Here is a 25,663-nt window from a genome sequence, read left to right as displayed (position 1 = left end):
TGCAAATGCGAAAATTGCCCAATGATGCAATGACAACTAAGCTAATTTTGTTCCAGAATTCTGATTTAAATACAAAAGAATATTGTCATAGGATAGAATGATACAAGGTTTAATACTGAATACATAGAGATGTCAGAAGGACTAACGAGTGTAAAGCCGCATGTGGCTACCTGTGGAAAATACAGTCTAACCTTCTTTGTGTCTGACTCTTCTTAGATGAAGACCGAGTCAAGTCTGCGTGGTCCATCTCCCCATTCATTCTCAGCGGCTCTTTGACCACTATGTAAATAAGACACAGTGCTGATTATGGCATTTCTCTGTGGAGATATTTCGTCCACTAAGGAGTTTACCTGTTCACACAGAGAGTAACAAGACATTGTTAAGTTTTGCTTACATTCTGTCCTTATGCTTCTTGACGTGTTGATACAAAAAAAATCCACTTCGTCGAAGACATTAACTTAGTTCTCTCCAGTCCTCTGAGTGTAGCTTGGTGACTCTTGTCCTGGTGGTAGGTGATCAGTCTTTTCAGCAAACAGAGTTTCCCGTATCACTTATAATTCTGATTATCACGGTGTCATCGCAGTTCTGTCTTGGTGTCTAGTTATTTGGGGGATGGGCGAATGCTGGCACCAAGCCTTAGGCGGCAGCGGCGGCAGTGGCGGCAGCGGCGGCAGCGGCGGCAGCGGCGGCAGCGGCGGCAGCGGCGGCAGCGGCGGCAGCGGCAGCGGCGGCAGCGGCGGCTGCGGCGGCAGCGGCGGCGGCAGCGGCGGCAGCTGCGGCGGCAGCGGCAGCAGCAGCAGCAGCAGCAGCGAAGCTGGGACAGTATAGGAATTACGAATGATGGTCGTCAGAGTTTATGAATTGCCAATTATGTGAGAAATATTGACATTTTCTTGACTTTCTTGTGTGGACGCTGAGCCAGACTAATCCACATTAATCATGTCTCTGATTGATCGACCTGCTCTTAAAACGTGACGTCATATAACATTATGACCTCTGATTGGTGGAAGCCGCTTTGGAGAGTGACGTCAGCAGTGATATTCTCATGTGATTGGCTAATACAAACGAAGGTTATCATGATGTCAACAGTGATCTCAGGTGATTAGTAACTGCAAGATGTGACGTCATACGAATTAAAGTTTAGGGAAAACTCGTCTGTGTCGACAATTTGAAGCAACGAAGCAAATATATCACAATCTCGTCGTTGAAATTAGAAAAAAAGAGAGAATTACGCAACTCGTCAACAACACGAAGCATCCAACACTAAGTTTAAAGGCGATCTGAATAGGCATTCTCCAGATACCAATCTCTTTACTAAAAGTAAACAGTCGAGACATACAGCCCAACAACACGAACCTTAAAACTGTGCTGAATCTTTCTCTTAATTAGATGCAATAGTTATTATAGTTTGAAGCTGCTCGGAAGAGACATTTTCCATATACTGCACAAATGGACAGATGTAGATAAAAATAGACGGGGTGGATAAGAATAGACAGGGATGGATAATAATAGACAAGGATGGATAATAAACAGGGGTGGATAAAAATAGAATATGAATATACAATAGAATAAAAATAGAATATGAATACACAAGGGTGGGTAAGAATAGACAGGGATGAATAAGAATAGACAGGGACTGATAAGAATAAACAAGGGTAAATAAGAATTCAAAGGTGGATAAGAATAGACAGGGAATGGATAAAAAATAGTCCACTAGAAAACCTAGACGAATTAAGTAAGTGAAACATGAGTGTCTCACGTGAACAAAGTTGAAACTCAAATTACCCGAGGTTCCCAAAATTATCAGAAGTCCAAATGGACCGAGGCTGAGACCATAATGAATCGAAGGACCAAAAAGAATGAACCAATCACAGGTGAATGAACACGAAGAACCACCCCACTCTCCCCTCCCCCTCAACCCCAAGGGAGCAATAAAGAGCCGAGGTTCAAGTGGAAATCATCTGGCCAAGGAAAATTACACATAACCACTTCAAAGTGCCTTAAAATGACAGATCTTTAATCAGGCCGTCTCGTCAAAGAATGGCTGCAGAGGACGCCATTTTCTCTCTCTCTCTTCCCCTGTTTCAGTCGCGTCTTTACCCTTTTCGCGAGAGTAAAATTAATATGTATTTGCACGAGCAGCCAAATATCCAAATTTTTCTTGTTTATGTTTTCTTTCTCTCTCTCTCTCTCCTCTCTACTTTTCTGTTTACACTCTTACTATCCTTCACAATATTTCTCTGTCTCTTTCCATCTCCCTGTCTCTCCATTCACATCTTTTCACACCTCCCTGTATCTTTCTTCCTATCCCTCCCTCCATTACGTATGCATGTTACACATAAACACACGAATTTTAATGATAGAGTGAAGGGATAAGAGAGGAGAAAGAGGAAGAGGAAGAGGAAGAGGAGGAGGAGGAGGAGGAAGAGGAGGAGGAAGAAGAAGAGGAGGAGGAGGAGGAGGAGGAATCACTGACGAAAGGTACTCTACGCTTAAAAACACGAAAGATGGAGAGAGTGAATGAGAAATACAGAGTGAAGTTGTAGCGGATGGGAGAGTGATGAGAGAAAGAGAAAGACTGACAAGAGGAAAACAGTTGTACTCACTGAGTACAGTCATGGAGGCTCTGTACCACTCGGTCCTGAAGCTAGGGTGCTCAGCGATGACCTCGCAGCGGTACTCTCCCGAGGCCGACACTGATAACCGTGTGAGGGAGAGAGTCACCCGCTGGTCGTTACGGAACAGCTCCTGCAACAAAAGCAACACCCAAGTCACATATCTTGCACATATTATGCAGCACAGAAGAGAAGAGAGTTATATATTATCTATATAATCCAATAACATTTTATATACAGCCTCTCCTCACTTAACGATGGAGTTCCGTTCCTAAGACAACGTAGGTAAACGAATTCGTCGTTAAGTGACGAGCATACTATAATGGTAGTGGCTTAAGAACTCATTTAAAATTAAGTCCTTTCTGAACTTTTTTTTATACGTTTAAAGATATATATTTTTCATTAATGTTAATGTAAAAACTTTTAATTTTGCACCAAAAGAATCTTAGAAAACTTACCTAACCTTATTATAAAAAGAGCAATTTATTTTAGCCTAACGCAACAAAAAATATTTTAGATTTGTTTACAGTAATTTATACTAAACAAACGCAGTGAAATATAATTTTTTCGTTAGGTTCAGAATGATTTTGGCGAAATTATTGCATACACAAATTTTCACTTGTCCTATATGGCAAGATGAACGTTGCTATTTAAGCCAAGATCGCAAGTTCTGCCTATTCGGCACGACCTATATATATATCTATATATATATATATATATATATATATATATATATATATATATATATATATATATATATATATATATATATATATATATATATATATAAATATATATATATATATATATATATATATATATATATATATATATATATATATATATATATATATATATATATATATATATATATCGAGGCAGAGTGTATCCCACCCTGCTTCGATGGGATACACGACCGGTTTGTTGAAAGCACCATCTTAGTACATCACAACTGAAGTTACCAATTTAGTACATCACAACTGACGTTACCAGCTTAGTACATCACAAGTGAGGTTACTGACTTAGTACATTACAGCTGAGGGCACCAGCTTAGCACATCACAACTGAGGTTACTTAGTACATCACAGCTGAGGTTACTAACTTAGTACATCACAGCTGAGGGCACCAGCTTAGTACATCACAGCTGAGGTTACCAGCTTAGTACATCACAGCTGAGGTTACTAAGTACATCACAACTTAGGTTACTAGCTTAGTACATCACAGCTGAGGTTACCAACTTATTACATCACAGCTGAGATTACTAGCTTAGTACATCACAGCTGAGCTTACTAACTTAGTACATCACAGCTGAGGTTATCAGCTTAGTACGTCACAGCTGAGGGCATCAGCTTAGTACATCACAGCTAAGGGCACCAGCTTAGTACATCACAGCTGAGGTTATCAGCTTAGTACGTCACACCTGAGGGCACCAGCTTAGTACATCACAGCTAAGGGGACCAGCTTAGTACATCACAGCTGAGGGCACCAGCTTAGTACATCACAGCTGAGGGCACCAGCTTAGTACATCACAGGTGAGAGCACCATTATGTACATCACAGCTGAGAGCACCAGTTTAGTACATTACAGCTGAGGTTACTAGCTTAGTACATCACAGCTGAGGTTACTAACTTAGTACATCACAGATGAGGTTACCAGCTTAGTACATCACAGCTGAAGTTACTAACTTAGTACACCACAGCTGAGGTTATCAGCTTAGTACGTCACAGCTGAGGGCACCAACTTAGTACATCACAGCTGAGGGCACCAGCTTAGTACATCACAGCTGAGGGCACCAGCTTAGTACATCACAGCTGAGGGCACCAACTTAGTACATCACAGCTGAGAGCACAAGTTTAGTATATCACAGCTGAGAGCACCAGTTTAGTACATCACAGCTGAGAGCACCAGTTTAGTACATCACAGCTGAGGGCACAAACTTAGTACATCACAGCTGAGAGCACCAGTTTAGTACATCACAGCTGAGAGCACCAGTTTAGTTCATCACAGCTGAGAGCACCAGTTTAGTACATCACATCTGAGGGCCCCAGTTTAGTACATCACAGCTGAGGGCACCAACTTAGTACATCACAGCTGAGAGCACCAGTTTAGTACATCACAGCTGAGAGCACCAGTTTAGTACATCACAGCTGAGGGCACCAACTTAGTACATCACAGCTGAGGGCACCAACTTAGTACATCACAGCTGAGAGCACCAGTTTAGTACATCACAGCTGAGAGCACCAGTTTAGTACATCGCAGCTGAGAGCACCAGTTTAGTACATCACAGCTGAGAGCACCAGTTTAGTACATCACAGCTGAGAGCACCAGTTTAGCACATCACAGCTGAGAGCACCAGTTTAGTACATCACAGCTGAGAGCACCAGTTTAGTACATCAGAGCTGAGGGCACCAGTTTAGTACATCACAGCTGAGGGCACCAACTTAGTACATCACAGCTGAGAGCACCAGTTTAGTACATCACAGCTGAGAGCACCAGTTTGGTACATCACAGCTGAGGGCACCAGTTTAGTACATCACAGCTGAGAGCACCAGTTTGGTACATCACAGCTGAGGGCACCAGTTTAGCACATCACAGCTGAGAGCACCAGTTTAGTACATCACAGCTGAGAGCACCAGTTTAGTACATCAGAGCTGAGGGCACCAACTTTGTACATCACAGCTGAGGGCACCAACTTAGTACATCCCAGCTGAGAGCACCTGTTTAGTACATCACAGCTGAGAGAACCAGTTTAGTACATCACAGCTGAGAGCACCAGTTTAGTACATCACAGCTGAGGGCACCAGTTTAGTACATCACAGATGAGGGCACCAACTTAGTACATCATAGCTGAGAGCACCAGTTTAGTACATCACAGGCGAGGGCACCAGTTTAGTACATCACAGGTGAGAGCACTAGTTTAGTACATCACAGGTGAGGGCACCAGTTTAGTACATCACAGGTGGGGGCACCAGTTTAGTACATCACAGGTGAGGGCACCAGTTTAGTACATCACAGGTGAGGCCACCAGTTTAGTACTTCACAGGTGAGGGCACCAGTTTAGTACATCACAGGTGAGGCCACCAGCTTAGCACATCACAACTGAGGTTACTTAGTACATCACAGCTGAGGTTACTAACTTAGTACATCACAGCTGAGGGCACCAGCTTAGTACATCACAGCTGAGGTTACCAGCTTAGTACATCACAGCTGAGGTTACTAAGTACATCACAACTTAGGTTACTAGCTTAGTACATCACAGCTGAGGTTACCAACTTATTACATCACAGCTGAGATTACTAGCTTAGTACATCACAGCTGAGCTTACTAACTTAGTACATCACAGCTAAGGGGACCAGCTTAGTACATCACAGCTGAGGGCACCAGCTTAGTACATCACAGCTGAGGGCACCAGCTTAGTACATCACAGGTGAGAGCACCATTATGTACATCACAGCTGAGAGCACCAGTTTAGTACATTACAGCTGAGGTTACTAGCTTAGTACATCACAGCTGAGGTTACTAACTTAGTACATCACAGATGAGGTTACCAGCTTAGTACATCACAGCTGAAGTTACTAACTTAGTACACCACAGCTGAGGTTATCAGCTTAGTACGTCACAGCTGAGGGCACCAACTTAGTACATCACAGCTGAGGGCACCAGCTTAGTACATCACAGCTGAGGGCACCAGCTTAGTACATCACAGCTGAGGGCACCAACTTAGTACATCACAGCTGAGAGCACACAGCTGAGAGCATCCAACTTAGTATATCACAGCTGAGAGTACACACAGTTTAGTACATCACATCTGAGTGCACCATTTTAGTACATCACAGCTGAGGGCACCAGGTTAGTACTTCACAGCTGAGGGCACCACCTTAGTACATCACAGCTGAGAGCACCAGTTTAGTACATCACAGCTGAGAGCACCAGTTTAGTTCATCACAGCTGAGAGCACCAGTTTAGTACATCACATCTGAGGGCCCCAGTTTAGTACATCACAGCTGAGGGCACCAACTTAGTACATCACAGCTAAGAGCACCAGTTTAGTACATCACAGCTGAGAGCACCAGTTTAGTACATCACAGGTGAGGGCACCAACTTAGTACATCACAGCTGAGGGCACCAACTTAGTACATCACAGCTGAGAGCACCAGTTTAGTACATCACAGCTGAGAGCACCAGTTTAGTACATCGCAGCTGAGAGCACCAGTTTAGTACATCACAGCTGAGAGCACCAGTTTAGTACATCACAGCTGAGAGCACCAGTTTAGCACATCACAGCTGAGAGCACCAGTTTAGTACATCACAGCTGAGAGCACCAGTTTAGTACATCAGAGCTGAGGGCACCAGTTTAGTACATAACAGCTGAGGGCACCAGTTTAGTACATCACAGCTGAGGGCACCAGTTTAGTACATCACAGCTGAGAGCACCAGTTTAGTACATCACAGCTGAGAGCACCAGTTTAGCACATCACAGCTGAGAGCACCAGTTTAGTACATCACAGCTGAGAGCACCAGTTTAGTACATCAGAGCTGAGGGCACCAACTTTGTACATCACAGCTGAGGGCACCAACTTAGTACATCCCAGCTGAGAGCACCTGTTTAGTACATCACAGCTGAGAGAACCAGTTTAGTACATCACAGCTGAGAGCACCAGTTTAGTACATCACAGCTGAGGGCACCAGTTTAGTACCTCACAGATGAGGGCACCAACTTAGTACATCATAGCTGAGAGCACCAGTTTAGTACATCACAGGCGAGGGCACCAGTTTAGTACATCACAGGTGAGAGCACTAGTTTAGTACATCACAGGTGAGGGCACCAGTTTAGTACATCACAGGTGAGGGCACCAGTTTAGTACATCACAGGTGAGGGCACCAGTTTAGTACTTCACAGCTGAGGGCACCAGTTTAGTACATCACAGGTGAGGCCACCAGTTTAGTACTTCACAGGTGAGGCCACCAGTTTAGTACTTCACAGGTGAGGGCACCAGTTTAGTACTTCACAGGTGAGGGCACCAGTTTAGTACTTCACAGGTGAGGGCACCAGTTTAGTACATCACAGGTGAGGCCACCAGTTTAGTACTTCACAGGTGAGGCCACCAGTTTAGTACATCACAGGTGAGGCCACCAGTTTAGTACTTCACAGGTGAGGCCACCAGTTTAGTACTTCACAGCTGAGGGCACCAGTTTAGTACATCACAGGTGAGGCCACCAGTTTAGTACTTCACAGGTGAGGGCACCAGTTTAGTACATCACAGGTGAGGGCACCAGTTTAGTACATCACAGCTGAGGGCACCAGTTTAGTACTTCACAGGTGAGGGCACCAGTTTAGTACTTCACAGGTGAGGGCACCAGTTTAGTACATCACAGGTGAGGGCACCAGTTTAGTACATCACAGGTGAGGGCACCAGTTTAGTACTTCACAGGTGAGGGCACCAGTTTAGTACATCACAGGTGAGGGCACCAGTTTAGTACATCACAGCTGAGGGCACCAGTTTAGTACTTCACAGCTGAGGGCACCAGTTTAGTACATCACAGCTGAGGGCACCAGTTTAGTACATCACAGCTGAGGGCACCAACATAGTACATCACAGCTGAGGGCACCAGTTTAGTACATCACAGGTGAGGGCACCAGTTTAGTACATCACAGCTGAGGGCACCAACTTAGTACATCACAGGTGAGGGAACCAGTTTAGTACATCACAGCTGAGGGCACCAGTTTAGTACATCACAGTTGAGGGAACCAGTTTAGTACATCACAGCTGAGGGCACCAGTTTAGTACATCACAGGTGAGGGAACCAGTTTAGTACATCACAGCTGAGGGCACCCGTTTAGTACATCACAGCTGAGGGCACCAACTTAGTACATCACAGCTGAGGGCACCAGTTTAGTACATCACAGGTGAGGGCACCAGTTTAGTACATCACAGGTGAGGGAACCAGTTTAGTACATCACAGCTGAGGGCACCAACTTAGTACATCACAGGTGAGGGCACCAGTTTAGTACATCACAGGTGAGGGAACCAGTTTAGTACATCACAGCTGAGGGCACCAACTTAGTACATCACAGGTGAGGGCACCAGTTTAGTACATCACAGGTGAGGGCCCCAGTTTAGTACATCACAGGTGAGGGAACCAGTTTAGTACATCACAGCTGAGGGCACCAACTTAGTACATCACAGGTGAGGGAACCAGTTTAGTACATCACAGGTGAGGGCACCAACTTAGTACATCACAGCTGAGGGCACCAACTTAGTACATCACAGGTGAGGGAACCAGTTTAGTACATCACAGCTGAGGGCACCAACTTAGTACATCACAGGTGAGGGAACCAGTTTAGTACATCACAGCTGAGAGCACCAACTTAGTACATCACAGCTGAGGGCACCAACTTAGTACATCACAGCTGAGGGCACCAACTTAGTACATCACAGGTGAGGGAACCAGTTTAGTACATCACAGCTGAGGGCACCAACTTAGTACATCACAGGTGAGGGCACCAGTTTAGTACATCACAGGTGAGGGAACCAGTTTAGTACATCACAGCTGAGGGCACCAACTTAGTACATCACAGGTGAGGGCACCAGTTTAGTACATCACAGGTGAGGGCCCCAGTTTAGTACATCACAGGTGAGGGAACCAGTTTAGTACATCACAGCTGAGGGCACCAACTTAGTACATCACAGGTGAGGGAACCAGTTTAGTACATCACAGGTGAGGGCACCAACTTAGTACATCACAGCTGAGGGCACCAACTTAGTACATCACAGGTGAGGGAACCAGTTTAGTACATCACAGCTGAGGGCACCAACTTAGTACATCACAGGTGAGGGAACCAGTTTAGTACATCACAGCTGAGAGCACCAACTTAGTACATCACAGCTGAGGGCACCAACTTAGTACATCACAGCTGAGGGCACCAACTTAGTACATCACAGCTGAGGGCACCAACTTAGTACATCACAGCTGAGGGCACCAACTTAGTACATCACAGCTGAGGGCACCAACTTAGTACATCACAGCTGAGGGCACCAACTTAGTACATCACAGCTGGGGGCACCAACTTAGTACATCACAGCTGAGGGCACCAACTTAGTACATCACAGCTGAGGGCACCAACTTAGTACATCACAGCTGAGGGCACCAGTTTAGTACATCACAGCTGAGGGCACCAACTTAGTACATCACAGCTGAGGGCACCAGTTTAGTACATCACAGCTGAGGGCACCAGTTTAGTACATCACAGCTGAGGGCACCAACTTAGTACATCACAGCTGAGGGCACCAACTTAGTACATCACAGCTGAGGGCACCAGTTTAGTACATCACAGCTGAGGGCACCAGTTTAGTACATCACAGCTGAGGGCACCAACTTAGTACATCATAGCTGAGGGCACCAACTTAGTACATCACAGCTGAGGGCACCAACTTAGTACATCACAGCTGAGGGCACCAACTTAGTACATCACAGCTGAGGGCACCAACTTAGTACATCACAGCTGAGGGCACCAGTTTAGTACATCACAGCTGAGGGCACCAGTTTAGTACATCACAGCTGAGGGCACCAACTTAGTACATCACAGCTGAGGGCACCAGTTTAGTACATCACAGCTGAGGGCACCAGTTTAGTACATCACAGCTGAGGGCACCAACTTAGTACATCACAGCTGAGGGCACCAACTTAGTACATCACAGCTGAGGGCACCAACTTAGTACATCACAGCTGAGGGCACCAACTTAGTACATCACAGCTGAGGGCACCAACTTAGTACATCACAGCTGAGGGCACCAGTTTAGTACATCACAGCTGAGGGCACCAACTTAGTACATCACAGCTGAGGGCACCAACTTAGTACATCACAGCTGAGGGCACCAACTTAGTACATCACAGCTGAGGGCACCAACTTAGTACATCACAGCTGAGGGCATTACTGAGGATATTTTTTGAATTCTCAGTAATATTAAGAAACTTATCATTTATTTGGCTAAAATATTACAAAAATGATTTTATGAATATTAATGTTTAATTTTTAGCCTAAATTTCCTTATTCAATGGAAGATCCAGGAGGGTAATTTTGTCTTTGTCTGTGCTTCTAAAAGTCGGGAAGGGACGAACGGACGAGAAGGGAGCAAGAAAGAATAAAGAGGGAGAGAGAGAGAGAGAGAGAGAGAGAGAGAGAGAGAGAGAGAGAGAGAGAGGGGGGGTGGGAGGCAGGAGAGAGTTCATTGTATAATGTGTCTCCTGTGAGTGAACTTACAGTCATACAGACAGTAGTGGACAGTGCCACTCAACCTGACCAACTAACTAGTGAAGACATCTTCTGGCTGGCACTGGCGAGTGTTTCTTCTCAAACGACGTTTCGCCTTAAGTTTTGGGGATGTGTAAAATTTAACTCGACAACATTATCAAATAAATTGATTTCTGTGCAATAATCTTCAACACTGATTATTATATCTTCGTCAGAAACTTTTGCCACAGAGTCGTGTGTTGGTGTCCCCGGCGCTGAGGTAGAGAGGGCTGGGCTTGTGGGACGCAGGAACACCTTCATCCGTAGGACGGGAGATGATCAGGCTGGATCCCAGGATCAAGAGCCCTTCACGAGTCAAGGCTCTCCCCCTCCCCTCCTTGACGGGTAATAACTCAAGAAAGACGAAACGAAGATAAATTTCGACTATAAATTTCAGGAAATCAACTCCGAGGAGACAGACCAGGAAATGACGTCATACTTTACTGTTTGAGAAATTTGTGTATTAAACAGAGACTCTGGGAAATTAATATTAATGAGTGAATGTTTTGTCTGGAAACACAGACAAGAGAAATAGCTGTGCTGACTTGAAGAGAGTTTGTAGAGAGGCGGTCGAGGGGAGGAAGTGACTGCTGGACGAGGGAAAGAGGGGAGGGAGGGAGAGGGAAGACAAGGAAATTAAAGGAAGGGGCAATATGAAGATAACAGGGAAATTCATACTTCTTCATCAACTCTCATCATATTCCACACACACACACACACACACACACACACACACACACACACACACACACACACACAAGTTTTCTCATGGTGTAAGCCTTGTCTTCCCTCCCCTTCAAGCTTCCCAAGTCTGTTTTCTCCCCTCTCTGGGAGACCAAGGTCTTCCCTCATCCTCATTTCATTGAATAACATCTACTATCACACCCAAGGTCCCCCCCAAGATCCCCCCCAAGGTCCCCCAAGGTCCCCGAAGGTCCCCCAAGGTCCCCCCAAGGTACCCCCCTAAGGTCCCCCCAAGGTCCCCCAAGGTCCCCCAAGGTCCCCCAAGGTCCCCCCAAGGTACCCCCCCAAGGTCCCCCCAAGGTCCCCCAAGGTCCCCCAAGGTCCCCCAAGGTCCCCCAAGGTCCCCCCACTCCCTCCACCCCATCTTAGAGAACATTATTATTATTATTATTATTACAGAACAAAATCTCCCCTTTTTTCAAACGTTTTCGTTACCTTCTCACTACTAACCTTCACTCATCTTTCTACTCGTTCTCACTCACCTTCTAACCCTCCCCCACCACCCAACTCCTCACCATTCCCTACCACTCACCATCAATCGCGCATCACCCCACAACCACTCCCATTCCACCAGTTAGACTAAATTTCTCTCTCATCTCACAAAGAGAGAGATCACAGCAATCTTCAGAGTAGTGTACACAAACACCGAGGGATCGTAAACAAGGTTAATTAACCCAAGTAGAGGGCGACATCAGAACATAACAGTAATTGTGGAGACCAACACACCACTGATGAGACGTGATTAAATATACAGAGGGAGCTGTCAGGCGGAAGATAGACGAGGTAGAGGGGAAGGAAGGAGGACCTTAATAGTGATGACACAGTGAGCACGAGTGGTCATGACACAGTGTACAGGAGTGGTCATGACACAGTGTACAGGAGTGGTCATGACACAGTGTACAGGAGTGGTCATGACACAGTGTACAGGAGTGGTCATGACACAGTGTACAGGAGTGGTCATGACACAGTGTACAGGAGTGGTCATGACACAGTGTACAGGAGTGGTCATGACACAGTATACAGGAGTGGTCATGACACAGTGTACAGGAGTGGTCATGACACAGTGTACAGGAGTGGTCATGATACACTGTACAGGAGTGGTCATGACACAGTGTACAGGAGTGGTCATGACACAGTGTACAGGAGTGGTCATGATACACTGTACAGGAGTGGTCATGACACAGTGTACAGGAGTGGTCATGACACAGTGTACAGGAGTAGCCATGACACAGTGTGCAGGAATGATCATGACACGGTGTACAGGAGTGGTCATGACACAGTATTCAGGAGTGGTCATGATACAGTACTCAGGAGTGGTCATGACACAGTGTGCAGGCGTGGTCATGACACAGTGTGCAGGAGTGGTCATGACATAGTGTGCATGAGTGGTCATGACGTAGTGTACAGAAGTGGTCATGACACAACGTACAGGAGTGGTCATGACATAATGTACAGGTCATGACAGGAGAGGTCATGGCATGAGTGGTCATGACAAGAGTGGTCATAACAGGAGTGGTCATAGCAGGAGTGGTCATGACAAGAGTGGTCATGACACAACGTACAGGAGTGGTCATGACATAATGTACAGGTCATGACAGGAGTGGTCATGGCATGAGTGGTCATGACAAGAGTGGTCATAACAGGAGTGGTCATGGCAGGAGTGGTCATGGCAGGAGTGGTCATGGCAGGAGTGGTCATGACAAGAGTGGTCATAACAGGAGTGGTCATGGCAGGAGTGGTCATAACAGGAGGGGTCAGGCAGGAGTGGTCATGACAAGAGTGGCCATAACAGGAGTGGTCATGGCATGAGTGGTCATGACAAGAGTGGTCATAGCAGGAGTGGTCATGGCAGGAGTGGTCATGGCAGGAGTGGTCATGGCAGGAGTGGTCATGACAAGAGTGGCCATAACAGGAGTGGTCATGGCATGAGTGGTCATGACAAGAGTGGTCATAGCAGGAGTGGTCATGGCAGGAGTGGTCATGGCAGGAGTGGTCATGGCAGGAGTGGCCATAACAGGAGTGGCCATAACAGGAGTGGTCATGGCATGAGTGGTCATGACAAGAGTGGCCATAACAGGAGTGGTCATGGCATGAGTGGTCATGACAAGAGTGGTCATGGCAGGAGTGGTCATGGCAGGAGTGGTCATGGCAGGAGTGGTCATGGCATGAGTGGTCATGACAAGAGTGGCCATAACAGGAGTGGTCATGACAAGAGTGGTCATGGCAGGAGTGGTCATGGCAGGAGTGGTCATGGCAGGAGTGGTCATGGCAGGAGTGGTCATAACAGGAGTGGCCATAACAGGAGTGGTCATGGCAGGAGTGGTCATGGCAGGAGTGGTCATGGCAGGAGTGGTCATAACAGGAGTGGCCATAACAGGAGTGGTCATGGCAGGAGTGGCCATAACAGGAGTGGTCATGGCAGGAGTGGCCATAACAGGAGTGGTCATGGCATGAGTGGTCATGGCATGAGTGGTCATGATATAGTATGAGGAAATAATGGCATGTTAGATTTTGACCAAAAAAAAAAAATCGAAATTATATATGGATGGCGTCTCGCCTGGACAGCAGATTCAGATTTTTTTTTAATCCAAACTAATGAGAGCTGGTGTTGGGACAGTTTTATAGGCTGGAACATACCCAGATTTTAACACTAAATCAGTTTTATAAGGAGGTTTTAAGCTTATCGACTACATTAGAGTATTTAATGTTGCAAGTAGCATTTTCACCACCACACAAGAATATTCTCAATCCTTAATTTACGCTATTGAGCTCCTCGAGCGTCTCAGACGCCGGAGGGGAATCCAAGATGCAGCAGGCGTTCCCTCTCTAGAATGCCACACTGAGGCATTGGAAGAGAAAAGTAGTAATCCTATGGTTTCTGGTGATTTCGACGAGTCTTGAGATCAGCATGCTTTTCCCTAGTATCAGTACCACATCATCCAAGAACGATGTGGTATTGGTGGGCCAAGTCCCTGTATTTGTTGAGCTCGTGATGGTTCCTGTGATCAACAGCACTGTTCTGTTGATCAATACTAAAAGAGATATAGCTGTCGGCCAGGGTAAATGCAGTAGTATAGTCTTCCATGGGTATAATGTAATCCCGTCAGGGTAACTGTCAGGCACATCCCGATTACTGGGTAGTAAAGATCAAGGTTCCCTCTGGGCTGGACACAGGGCTGTAGCAAGGCTTCCTTTGATGACCTCGTTGACCTCGTTGACCTCCTTGTGTCTAACATGCCAACCACTGAAACTTAAACAGCTTAGATCATATTGGTCTACTACCACTTTGCTGCAAAGCTGGAGCAGCAAGGCTGAGAGCCACTGCAATACGAAAGTTCTGAGGGTCAAGGCGTGTGCCAACCGCAGAGATGGGAACTGTTACGAAGAAAAGTCACCAGAGTGGTGCGTACTCACTGCTAAAGGGCGAGCTCTCTCATTAGCAGAGTTTGCACCTGCTAGCATAGTTGCAGCAGCCTTTTCCATGATAGAGCTGTCCCAACTGGGTTGTTTGCGAGCTGAGGTGTCAGCATTTTTCGTCGTCATCGCTGACAGGGTATCCCACGTGCTGACGCCACTGTTGTAACTTGGGTCATCCACTCCTGCCAGATTGCGTTATGTTCTAGAATAATTTTCTTCGCCAACTCGTTGGATCAGTTGAATTTGAATCTGAAGACAGTCAGGGCAATCTGAGAGGCTGTACGTCCACCCACCCTAACTAGAAGTGTGACTTTCTCCCACTGTGATTCGTTCGGGAAAAGGTTTAGGATTGTTTCTAGAATGAGCTCTTAGAGGGAGTTGTACCCCACCAGTTTGGGGCTGATGAAGGATGGAGAGCATCAAAAAAGAGAGTTAGCTTAGAGAGGGATAGGCACCTGGTGAGGGGATAGAAAGCATCATGAGTATCAATATCAGTGATCCTGTTTCCGTTCACTTGAGGTGAGATTTTTTTTTTCCAAAATCAAACCGACGGCATTAGACCCGAATGGGGCATCATGGAGAGTCCAATCAGCAGGACCCAGGACTGACTTCTTGCAAGGCAGCTGTGACTTATTTGACTGTGTGTTTTCTGGAAGACACTAGTTTGCATTTCGAGGGATTTAGGAAGAAATACATATTCTTCCTCTGCTCTCTGATGTCTTCTAGGAGGGATTCTGTGGTGCCTGCAAGCGTATCGTCCTCCAAGCACCAGATATTGAGCTCACTGGTCCGTTCTTCGGTGATCTTTTTGATGGCCAAGCAGAAAAGGAGAGAGGCGAGAGGGGTCTCTACTGGACACTCACGTGAGTCAATTTCGTACTTTTCGTAGTTTCGAGTCACTGTTTTAATAAAAGTGGATAAAGGGATAAAGTGCAGGATAGTAGTCGTGAACAGTTCCTAGTATAACATGCCTCAACATCCCTTTTCACTGAGTTGGCAGCATTTGCAAAGTCTAATTTGATCAGGGAATTCTGGCAGGTGAGGTAAGTGATGTATGCACGTGCCGCATGACTACGGCTTCGCGACCGCCCGGGATCCCAAATCCTAGCTACATTGGTCTCAGCATGATGGCTGCATCATGTCTCATTGTTTTCACTGTTACCCTGTGTGGCATGCAAAGAGTACGTAACCTTTATTCGGTGCATGTACACACCCTCATTTACAGGCTATCTCCCCCAACCAGGGAACCAGGTTGCTAAGAGTTGATGATGGGGCCCCGTCGTTCAACTAGTGACCAGGTTCCAGCCAATAAGAAGATGGTTTTGGCAATCGCAGAGGTTATGTGGGTACCACTCTCCTGTCTGCCCTTGTCATTCCCATTCTAGAGCTGGTTGAAGCACGGTCTGCTGTCTTGTGGCTTCTATTTCTGCCTTGCTTACCGTGGAGTGCACTATACTTATCACTGTACATAGTGTACATATTGCTGTTCTAAATTGGTGAAGGATAATATAAGTCTAATTTTTTTCTGCTGTGTTTATTTTGCTCCCATTACACCAGGGATAACAGGCCATTTGGAATCATGGGTTGTAATACCCTGGCAACAAGACAACGAAAGTGTTGTCAACGGCGATGGGTTTTACTCCGCCATGCTTCTTTAGTGCACAGAGGCGTGCACCATAAATGAGAGGCCTAACACTCTCGGGAACACCACCAGCAAGACATTATATGCGCTCTCACAGGAGACGATCTGCTAAGTCTCCAACTGCTGGGCTGAGCATTTGTTTCAGGTGATGTGACCTTAATCCCGCGAAACCGCCTGCAGAACCTGGATGGAAGGACACGGCAGTTCTGTTTGCCTTGTAGGACTTCGGCTTTAGTGGAGTCTCTGGGGCAATTGTTTCATTGCCGGTGATTAGTCTGATTGCTCCTGCAGTATTCCCTTCTTCTCTCTTCTTGCTGATTTGTGCTTTCATTTTGAGGACATCGGGGAGGTTCGCTTTCGTGTCTCTGGCGGGGATTTTTGCGCGTTGCAGAGGCCACCAACTGCAACACAACTGTAATTTTAGAGCGCATCCCTCTGTGGTGTAATTTAATTCAATTTAAACTAACCGCTAAACCCACAAGGGTTATATAGCACCCACTGTGGTGTAACCGAGGACAGAATCAAGCTCTTGTAACTTTTTATCACCCATGAAACGATGAAAATATAGTAGACGCCAGTAAGAACTCCATCCCCACAACACAGTCACACAAGTGTAAATATGGACGTTTATTGGTTATATTTAGGTTCGTCGTTGCTAGAAGTGCAATAGCCGTTTCTTTAATCTACTTTTCAACACTTTTTTTGTAGGTTTTTGCCATCTACCTCGAAGTAATTTAGCCTATCCTAAAAGACCATAGTATTTGTAGAGTTACCTCAGACGTGAGGAAATTGACTCTGGGAACCTCGTAAGAAAATGGAGGCGATAGTTTGCAGGTCAAGATTAATACCTACGGCTGTTGACCGGCTTGCTCACCACACACAAGAAACACAGAGATGCTGCCACAGTAGCCCAGGACACACTGACATGGCAGTCACCAGGACACACTGACATGGCAGTCACCAGGACACACTGACATGGCAGTCACCACAACACACTGACATGGCAGTCACCAGGACACACTGACGTGGCAGTCACCACAACACACTGACAGGGCAGTCACCAGGACACACTGACATGCCAGTCACCAGGACACACTGACATGCCAGTCACCAGGACACACTGACATGGCAGTCACCAGGACACACTGACATGGCAGTCACCAGGACACACTGGCATGACAGTCACCAGGACACACTGACATGCCAGTGACCAGGACACACTGACATGGCAGTCACCAGGACACACTGACATGACAGTCACCAGGACACACTGACATGGCAGTCACCAGGACACACTGACATGGCAGTCACCAGGACACACTGACATGGCAGTCACCACAACACACTGACATGGCAGTCACCAGGACACACTGACATGCCAGTCACCAGGACACACTGACATGCCAGTCACCAGGACACACTGACATGGCAGTCACCAGGACACACTGACATGGCAGTCACCAGGACACACTGGCATGACAGTCACCAGGACACACTGACATGCCAGTGACCAGGACACACTGACATGGCAGTCACCAGGACACACTGACATGACAGTCACCAGGACACACTGACATGGCAGTCACCAGGACACACTGACATGGCAGTCACCAGGACACACTGACATGGCAGTCACCACAACACACTGACATGGCAGTCACCAGGACACACTGACATGCCAGTCACCAGGACACACTGACATGGCAGTCACCAGGACACACTGACATGGCAGTCACCAGGACACACTGACATGGCAGTCACCACAACACACTGACATGGCAGTCACCAGGACACACTGACGTGACAGTCACCACAACACACTGACATGGCAGTCACCAGGACACACTGACATGGCAGTCACCACAACACACTGACATGGCAGTCACCAGGACACACTGACATGCCAGTCACCAGGACACACTGACATGCCAGTCACCAGGACACACTGACATGGCAGTCACCAGGACACACTGACATGGCAGTCACCAGGACACACTGACATGGCAGTCACCAGGACACACTGGCATGACAGTCACCAGGACACACTGACATGCCAGTGACCAGGACACACTGACATGGCAGTCACCAGGACACACTGACATGACAGTCACCAGGACACACTGACATGGCAGTCACCAGGACACACTGACATGGCAGTCACCAGGACACACTGACATGGCAGTCACCACAACACACTGACATGGCAGTCACCAGGACACACTTACATTCCAGTCACCAGGACACACTGACATGGCAGTCACCAGGACACACTGACATGGCAGTCACCAGGACACACTGACATGGCAGTCACCAGGACACACTGACATGGCAGTCACCAGGACACACTGACATGACAGTCACCACAACACACTGACATGGCAGTCACCAGGACACACTGACATGGCAGTCACCACAACACATTGACATGGCAGTCACCAGGACACACTGACATGCCAGTCACCAGGACACACTGACATGCCAGTCACCAGGACACACTGACATGGCAGTCACCAGGACACACTGATATGGCAGTCACCAGGACACACTGACATGGCAGTCACCAGGACACACTGGCATGACAGTCACCAGGACACACTGACATGCCAGTCACCAGGACACACTGACATGGCAGTCACCAGGACACACTGACATGACAGTCACCAGGACACACTGACATGGCAGTCACCAGGACACACTGACATGGCAGTCACCAGGACACACTGACATGGCAGTCACCACAACACACTGACATGGCAGTCATCAGGACACACTGACGTGGCAGTCACCACAACACACTGACATGGCAGTCACCAGGACACACTGACATGCCAGTCACCAGGACACACTGACATGCCAGTCACCAGGACACACTGACATGGCAGTCACCAGGACACACTGACATGGCAGTCACCAGGACACACTGGCATGACAGTCACCAGGACACACTGACATGCCAGTGACCAGGACACACTGACATGGCAGTCACCAGGACACACTGACATGACAGTCACCAGGACACACTGACATGGCAGTCACCAGGACACACTGACATGGCAGTCACCAGGACACACTGACATGGCAGTCACCACAACACACTGACATGGCAGTCACCAGGACACACTGACATGCCAGTCACCAGGACACACTGACATGGCAGTCACCAGGACACACTGACATGGCAGTCTCCAGGACACACTGACATGGCAGTCACCAGGACACACTGACATGGCAGTCACCAGGACACACTGACATGACAGTCACCACAACACACTGACATGGCAGTCACCAGGACACACTGACATGGCAGTCACCACAACACACTGACATGGCAGTCACCAGGACACACTGACATGCCAGTCACCAGGACACACTGACATGCCAGTCACCAGGACACACTGACATGGCAGTCACCAGGACACACTGACATGGCAGTCACCAGGACACACTGACATGGCAGTCACCAGGACACACTGGCATGACAGTCACCAGGACACACTGACATGCCAGTGACCAGGACACACTGACATGGCAGTCACCAGGACACACTGACATGACAGTCACCAGGACACACTGACATGGCAGTCACCAGGACACACTGACATGGCAGTCACCAGGACACACTGACATGGCAGTCACCACAACACACTGACATGGCAGTCACCAGGACACACTGACATGCCAGTCACCAGGACACACTGACATGGCAGTCACCAGGACACACTGACATGGCAGTCACCAGGACACACTGACATGGCAGTCACCAGGACACACTGACATGGCAGTCACCAGGACACACTGACATGGCAGTCACCAGGACACACTGACATGACAGTCACCACAACACACTGACATGGCAGTCACCAGGACACACTGACATGGCAGTCACCACAACACACTGACATGGCAGTCACCAGGACACACTGACATGCCAGTCACCAGGACACACTGACATGCCAGTCACCAGGACACACTGACATGGCAGTCACCAGGACACACTGATATGGCAGTCACCAGGACACACTGACATGGCAGTCACCAGGACACACTGGCATGACAGTCACCAGGATACACTGACATGCCAGTCACCAGGACACACTGACATGGCAGTCACCAGGACACACTGACATGACAGTCACCAGGACACACTGACATGGCAGTCACCAGGACACACTGACATGGCAGTCACCAATACACACTGACATGGCAGTCACCAGGACACACTGACATGGCAGTCACCAGGACACTCTGACATGGCAGTCACCAGGACACACTGACATGGCAGTCACCAGGACACACAGGCATGACAGTCACCAGGACACACTGACATGCCAGTCACCAGGACACACTGACATGGCAGTCACCAGGACACACTGACATGCCAGTCACCAGGACACACTGACATGGCAGTCACCAGGACACACTGACATGGCAGTCACCAGGACACACTGACATGGCAGTCACCACAACACACTGACATGACAGTCACCAGGACACACTGACATGCCAGTCACCAGGACACACTGACATGGCAGTCACCAGGACACACTGACATGGCAGTCACCAGGACACACTGACATGGCAGTCACCAGGACACACTGACATGACAGTCACCACAACACACTGACATGGCAGTCACCAGGACACACTGACATGGCAGTCAATACAACACACTGACATGGCAGTCACCAGGACACACTGACATGCCAGTCACCAGGACACACTGACATGGCAGTCACCAGGACACACTGACATGGCAGTCACCAGGACACACTGACATGGCAGTCACCAGGACACACTGACATGGCAGTCACCAGGACACACTGGCATGACAGTCACCAGGACACACTGACATGCCAGTCACCAGGACACACTGACATGGCAGTCACCAGGACACACTGACATGACAGTCACCAGGACACACTGACATGGCAGTCACCAGGACACACTGACATGGCAGTCACCAGGACACACTGACATGGCAGTCACCAGGACACACTGACATGGCAGTCACCAGGACACACTGACATTTCAGTCACCAGGACACACTGACATGGCAGTCACCAGGACACACAGGCATGACAGTCACCAGGACACACTGACATGCCAGTCACCAGGACACACTGACATGGCAGTCACCAGGACACACTGACATGCCAGTCACCAGGACACACTGACATGGCATTCACCAGGACACACTGACATGGCAGTCACCAGGACACACTGACATGGCAGTCACCAGGACACACTGACATGACAGTCACCAGGACACACTGACATGGCAGTCACCAGGACACACTGACATGGCAGTCACCAGGACACACTGACATGACAGTCACCACAACACACTGACATGGCAGTCACCACAACACACTGACATGACAGTCACCACAACACACTGACATGGCAGTCACCAGGACACACTGACATGCCAGTCACCAGGACACACTGACATGGCAGTCACCAGGACACACTGACATGGCAGTCACCAGGACACACTGACATGGCAGTCACCAGGACACACTGGCATGACAGTCACCAGGACACACTGACATGCCAGTCACCAGGACACACTGACATGGCATTCTCCAGGACACACTGACATGCCAGTCACCAGGACACATTGACATGGCAGTCACCAGGACACACTGACATGCAGTCACCAGGACACACTGACATGACAGTCACCAGGACACACTGACATGCCAGTCACCAGGACACACTGACATGCCAGTCACCAGGACACACTGACGTGGCAGTCACCAGGACACACTGACATGGCAGTCACCAGGACACACTGACATGACAGTCACCAGGACACACTGACATGACAGTCACCAGGACACACTGACATGGCAGTCACCAGGATACACTGACATGACAGTCACCAGGACACACTGACATGGCAGTCACCAGGACACACTGACATGGCAGTCACCACAACACACTGACATGGCAGGTCACCACAACACACTGACATGACAGTCACCACAACACACTGACATGGCAGTCACCACAACACACTGACATGGCAGTCACCACAACACACTGACATGCCAGTCACCACAACACACTGACATGGCAGTCACCACAACACACTGACATGGCAGTCACCACAACACACTGACATGGCAGTCACCACAACACACTGACATGGCAGTCACCACAACACACTGACATGGCAGTCACCAGGACACACTGACATGGCAGTCATCACAACACACTGACATGGCAGTCACCACAACACACTGACATGGCAGTAACCAGGACACACTGACATGACAGTCACCAGGACACACTGACATGACAGTCACCAGACGTACATAACATAGAAGTTGAACACTCAGACGAGTCACAGAGAAATCAAGAACTCTTACAACTGTGTCTTCCATATGAATAACTTAGATGTTAAAGTTCATAAAAGCTTTACATTACGAGTATAAACGTAGATAAACCACACTTCAGATGGCTCCAACATACTATGCAATTCGATTAAAGGTCAAGGAGCCAGGAGCTGGAGCACTAATCCCGGAGAAAGACATCAGTGAATGCACTCATACGCACACTCTGAGTCAGTGTATCACTGTCAACCTCTTCCGCTCTCTGTGTCTGTTGTCAAGTGTTGTTAATGAACCAGAGGGCAGTCGAGATTGAGGCTGAGGAACTTCAGATAAATATCCTCAAAAAACTGAATGCAATTGAACTTCCTTAAAATATACGCTAAACACTAATGGGTCGTTCACCGTTGTTCAGTATTCATTCAGATCCAGGGCTCAGTGAAGAGCTGAAAAACAAGTAAAAATTGTTTTCTTGTAACGTAGAATGAAACCAAATTTTCCAGCTGCACGACCAACAACCCGCCAGTAACAACTGCTCCAGTGTGAACATCTGATCTTGTGAAACAATAATATATGAGCAAGTTACATCAGTGGTTCACTGCAGTGTAAATGTTGCATTAACGACAACCTTAGTGATTTATAACTTACAGATGATAGAGAGGCCTGGTTTAGTGGAACCCTGTGAAAATACAAACAATATAACTACCTAATTAAATACAATGCAAAATATGATAGACCAGAGAACCAGAGAACATCTAAGTCAGTATGTACTAGGAGTCTGCCGCACTAAGTAACTGTTGATCAGGTATGATTTAACGAAACAATAATCTGACCAATTTACGTCTGCTTGCTTGCGCCAGACCAACGGCTATACTGAACGTCCTTTAGGACGGCAGACTCCTCACTCGAAGCTGCAAGATCGTCATAGGTGTAGAACGAAGGGCATCGAATGACAGAGGGACACCCAGCGACCTTCACGAGGGCAGCATGACACAGCTCCAGCGTGGATATGGCAGATCACAGCAACAAGAATCGAGGCAGTCAGAAAACACACCTAGTCGAGGTAACAGTTTGGGTGAGAGTTACTGCCTCCTCAGCTATTGCAGGTACCTCCTCTCCTGCCGCGACCGTCAGCCAATCAGAATCTGGTGAAAGCGACTGACTACCCAATTCCAATCAAGGCTACCTAGCGAAGCAAGCTGGAGACAACAACACGCCTCAACAAACCAACAAACTCAGCACGCGAGAGTTTAAGCAATAATAGTAAACCAACCTAACTACATACACCTAATAAGAATGAATATATATATATGATGTAAAGAGAGTAGTAAGGGAGAAAAAGTTAGCATATGAGAAGTTTTTACAAAGTAGAAGTGATGCAGGGAGGGAAGAGTATATGGAGAAAAAGAGAGAGGTTAAGAGAGTGGTGAAGCAATGTAAAAAGAGAGCAAATGAGAGAGTGGGTGAGATGTTATCAACAAATTTTGTTGAAAATAAGAAAAAGTTTTGGAGTGAGATTAACAAGTTAAGAAAGCCTAGAGAACAAATGGATTTGTCAGTTAAAAATAGGAGAGGAGAGTTATTAAATGGAGAGTTAGAGGTATTGGGAAGATGGAAGGAATATTTTGAGGAATTGTTAAATGTTGATGAAGATAGGGAAGCTGTGATTTCGTGTATAGGGCAAGGAGGAATAACATCTTGTAGGAGTGAGGAAGAGCCAGTTGTGAGTGTGGGGGAAGTTCGTGAGGCAGTAGGTAAAATGAAAGGGGGTAAGGCAGCCGGGATTGATGGGATAAAGATAGAAATGTTAAAAGCAGGTGGGGATATAGTTTTGGAGTGGTTGGTGCAATTATTTAATAAATGTATGGAAGATTGTAAGGTACCTAGGGATTGGCAGAGAGCATGCATAGTTCCTTTGTATAAAGGCAAAGGGGATAAAAGAGAGTGCAAAAATTATAGGGGGATAAGTCTGTTGAGTGTACCTGGTAAAGTGTATGGTAGAGTTATAATTGAAAGAATTAAGAGTAAGACGGAGAATAGGATAGCAGATGAACAAGGAGGCTTTAGGAAAGGTAGGGGGTGTGTGGACCAGGTGTTTACAGTGAAACATATAAGTGAACAGTATTTAGATAAGGCTAAAGAGGTCTTTGTGGCATTTATGGATTTGGAAAAGGCGTATGACAGGGTGGATAGGGGGGCAATGTGGCAGATGTTGCAAGTGTATGGTGTAGGAGGTAGGTTACTGAAAGCAGTGAAGAGTTTTTACGAGGATAGTGAGGCTCAAGTTAGAGTATGTAGGAAAGAGGGAAATTTTTTCCCAGTAAAAGTAGGCCTTAGACAAGGATGTGTGATGTCACCGTGGTTGTTTAATATATTTATAGATGGGGTTGTAAGAGAAGTAAATGCGAGGGTCTTGGCAAGAGGCGTGGAGTTAAAAGATAAAGAATCACACACAAAGTGGGAGTTGTCACAGCTGCTCTTTGCTGATGACACTGTGCTCTTGGGAGATTCTGAAGAGAAGTTGCAGAGATTGGTGGATGAATTTGGTAGGGTGTGCAAAAGAAGAAAATTAAAGGTGAATACAGGAAAGAGTAAGGTTATGAGGATAACAAAAAGA

The 25,663-nt window shown here is 47.3% G+C and overlaps 1 protein-coding gene across 1 annotated transcript in view; it reads right to left on the bottom strand.

Moving 5' to 3' along the window:
• Positions 1–25,663, bottom strand: part of LOC128686467 (uncharacterized) — a 464,741-nt gene that overhangs the window by 306,584 nt on the left and 132,494 nt on the right. Inside the window, exon 3 of the mRNA XM_070086004.1 lies at positions 2,607–2,748. Coding sequence (XP_069942105.1) covers positions 2,607–2,748 — 142 coding nt within the window. The remainder of the gene's footprint in view (positions 1–2,606; positions 2,749–25,663) is intronic.

The sequence above is a fragment of the Cherax quadricarinatus genome, chromosome 17, assembly GCF_038502225.1.
Source record: "Cherax quadricarinatus isolate ZL_2023a chromosome 17, ASM3850222v1, whole genome shotgun sequence".
In the NCBI taxonomy this organism is placed as follows: domain Eukaryota; kingdom Metazoa; phylum Arthropoda; class Malacostraca; order Decapoda; family Parastacidae; genus Cherax; species Cherax quadricarinatus.
This window is presented reverse-complemented; position numbering and strand designations above follow the sequence as displayed.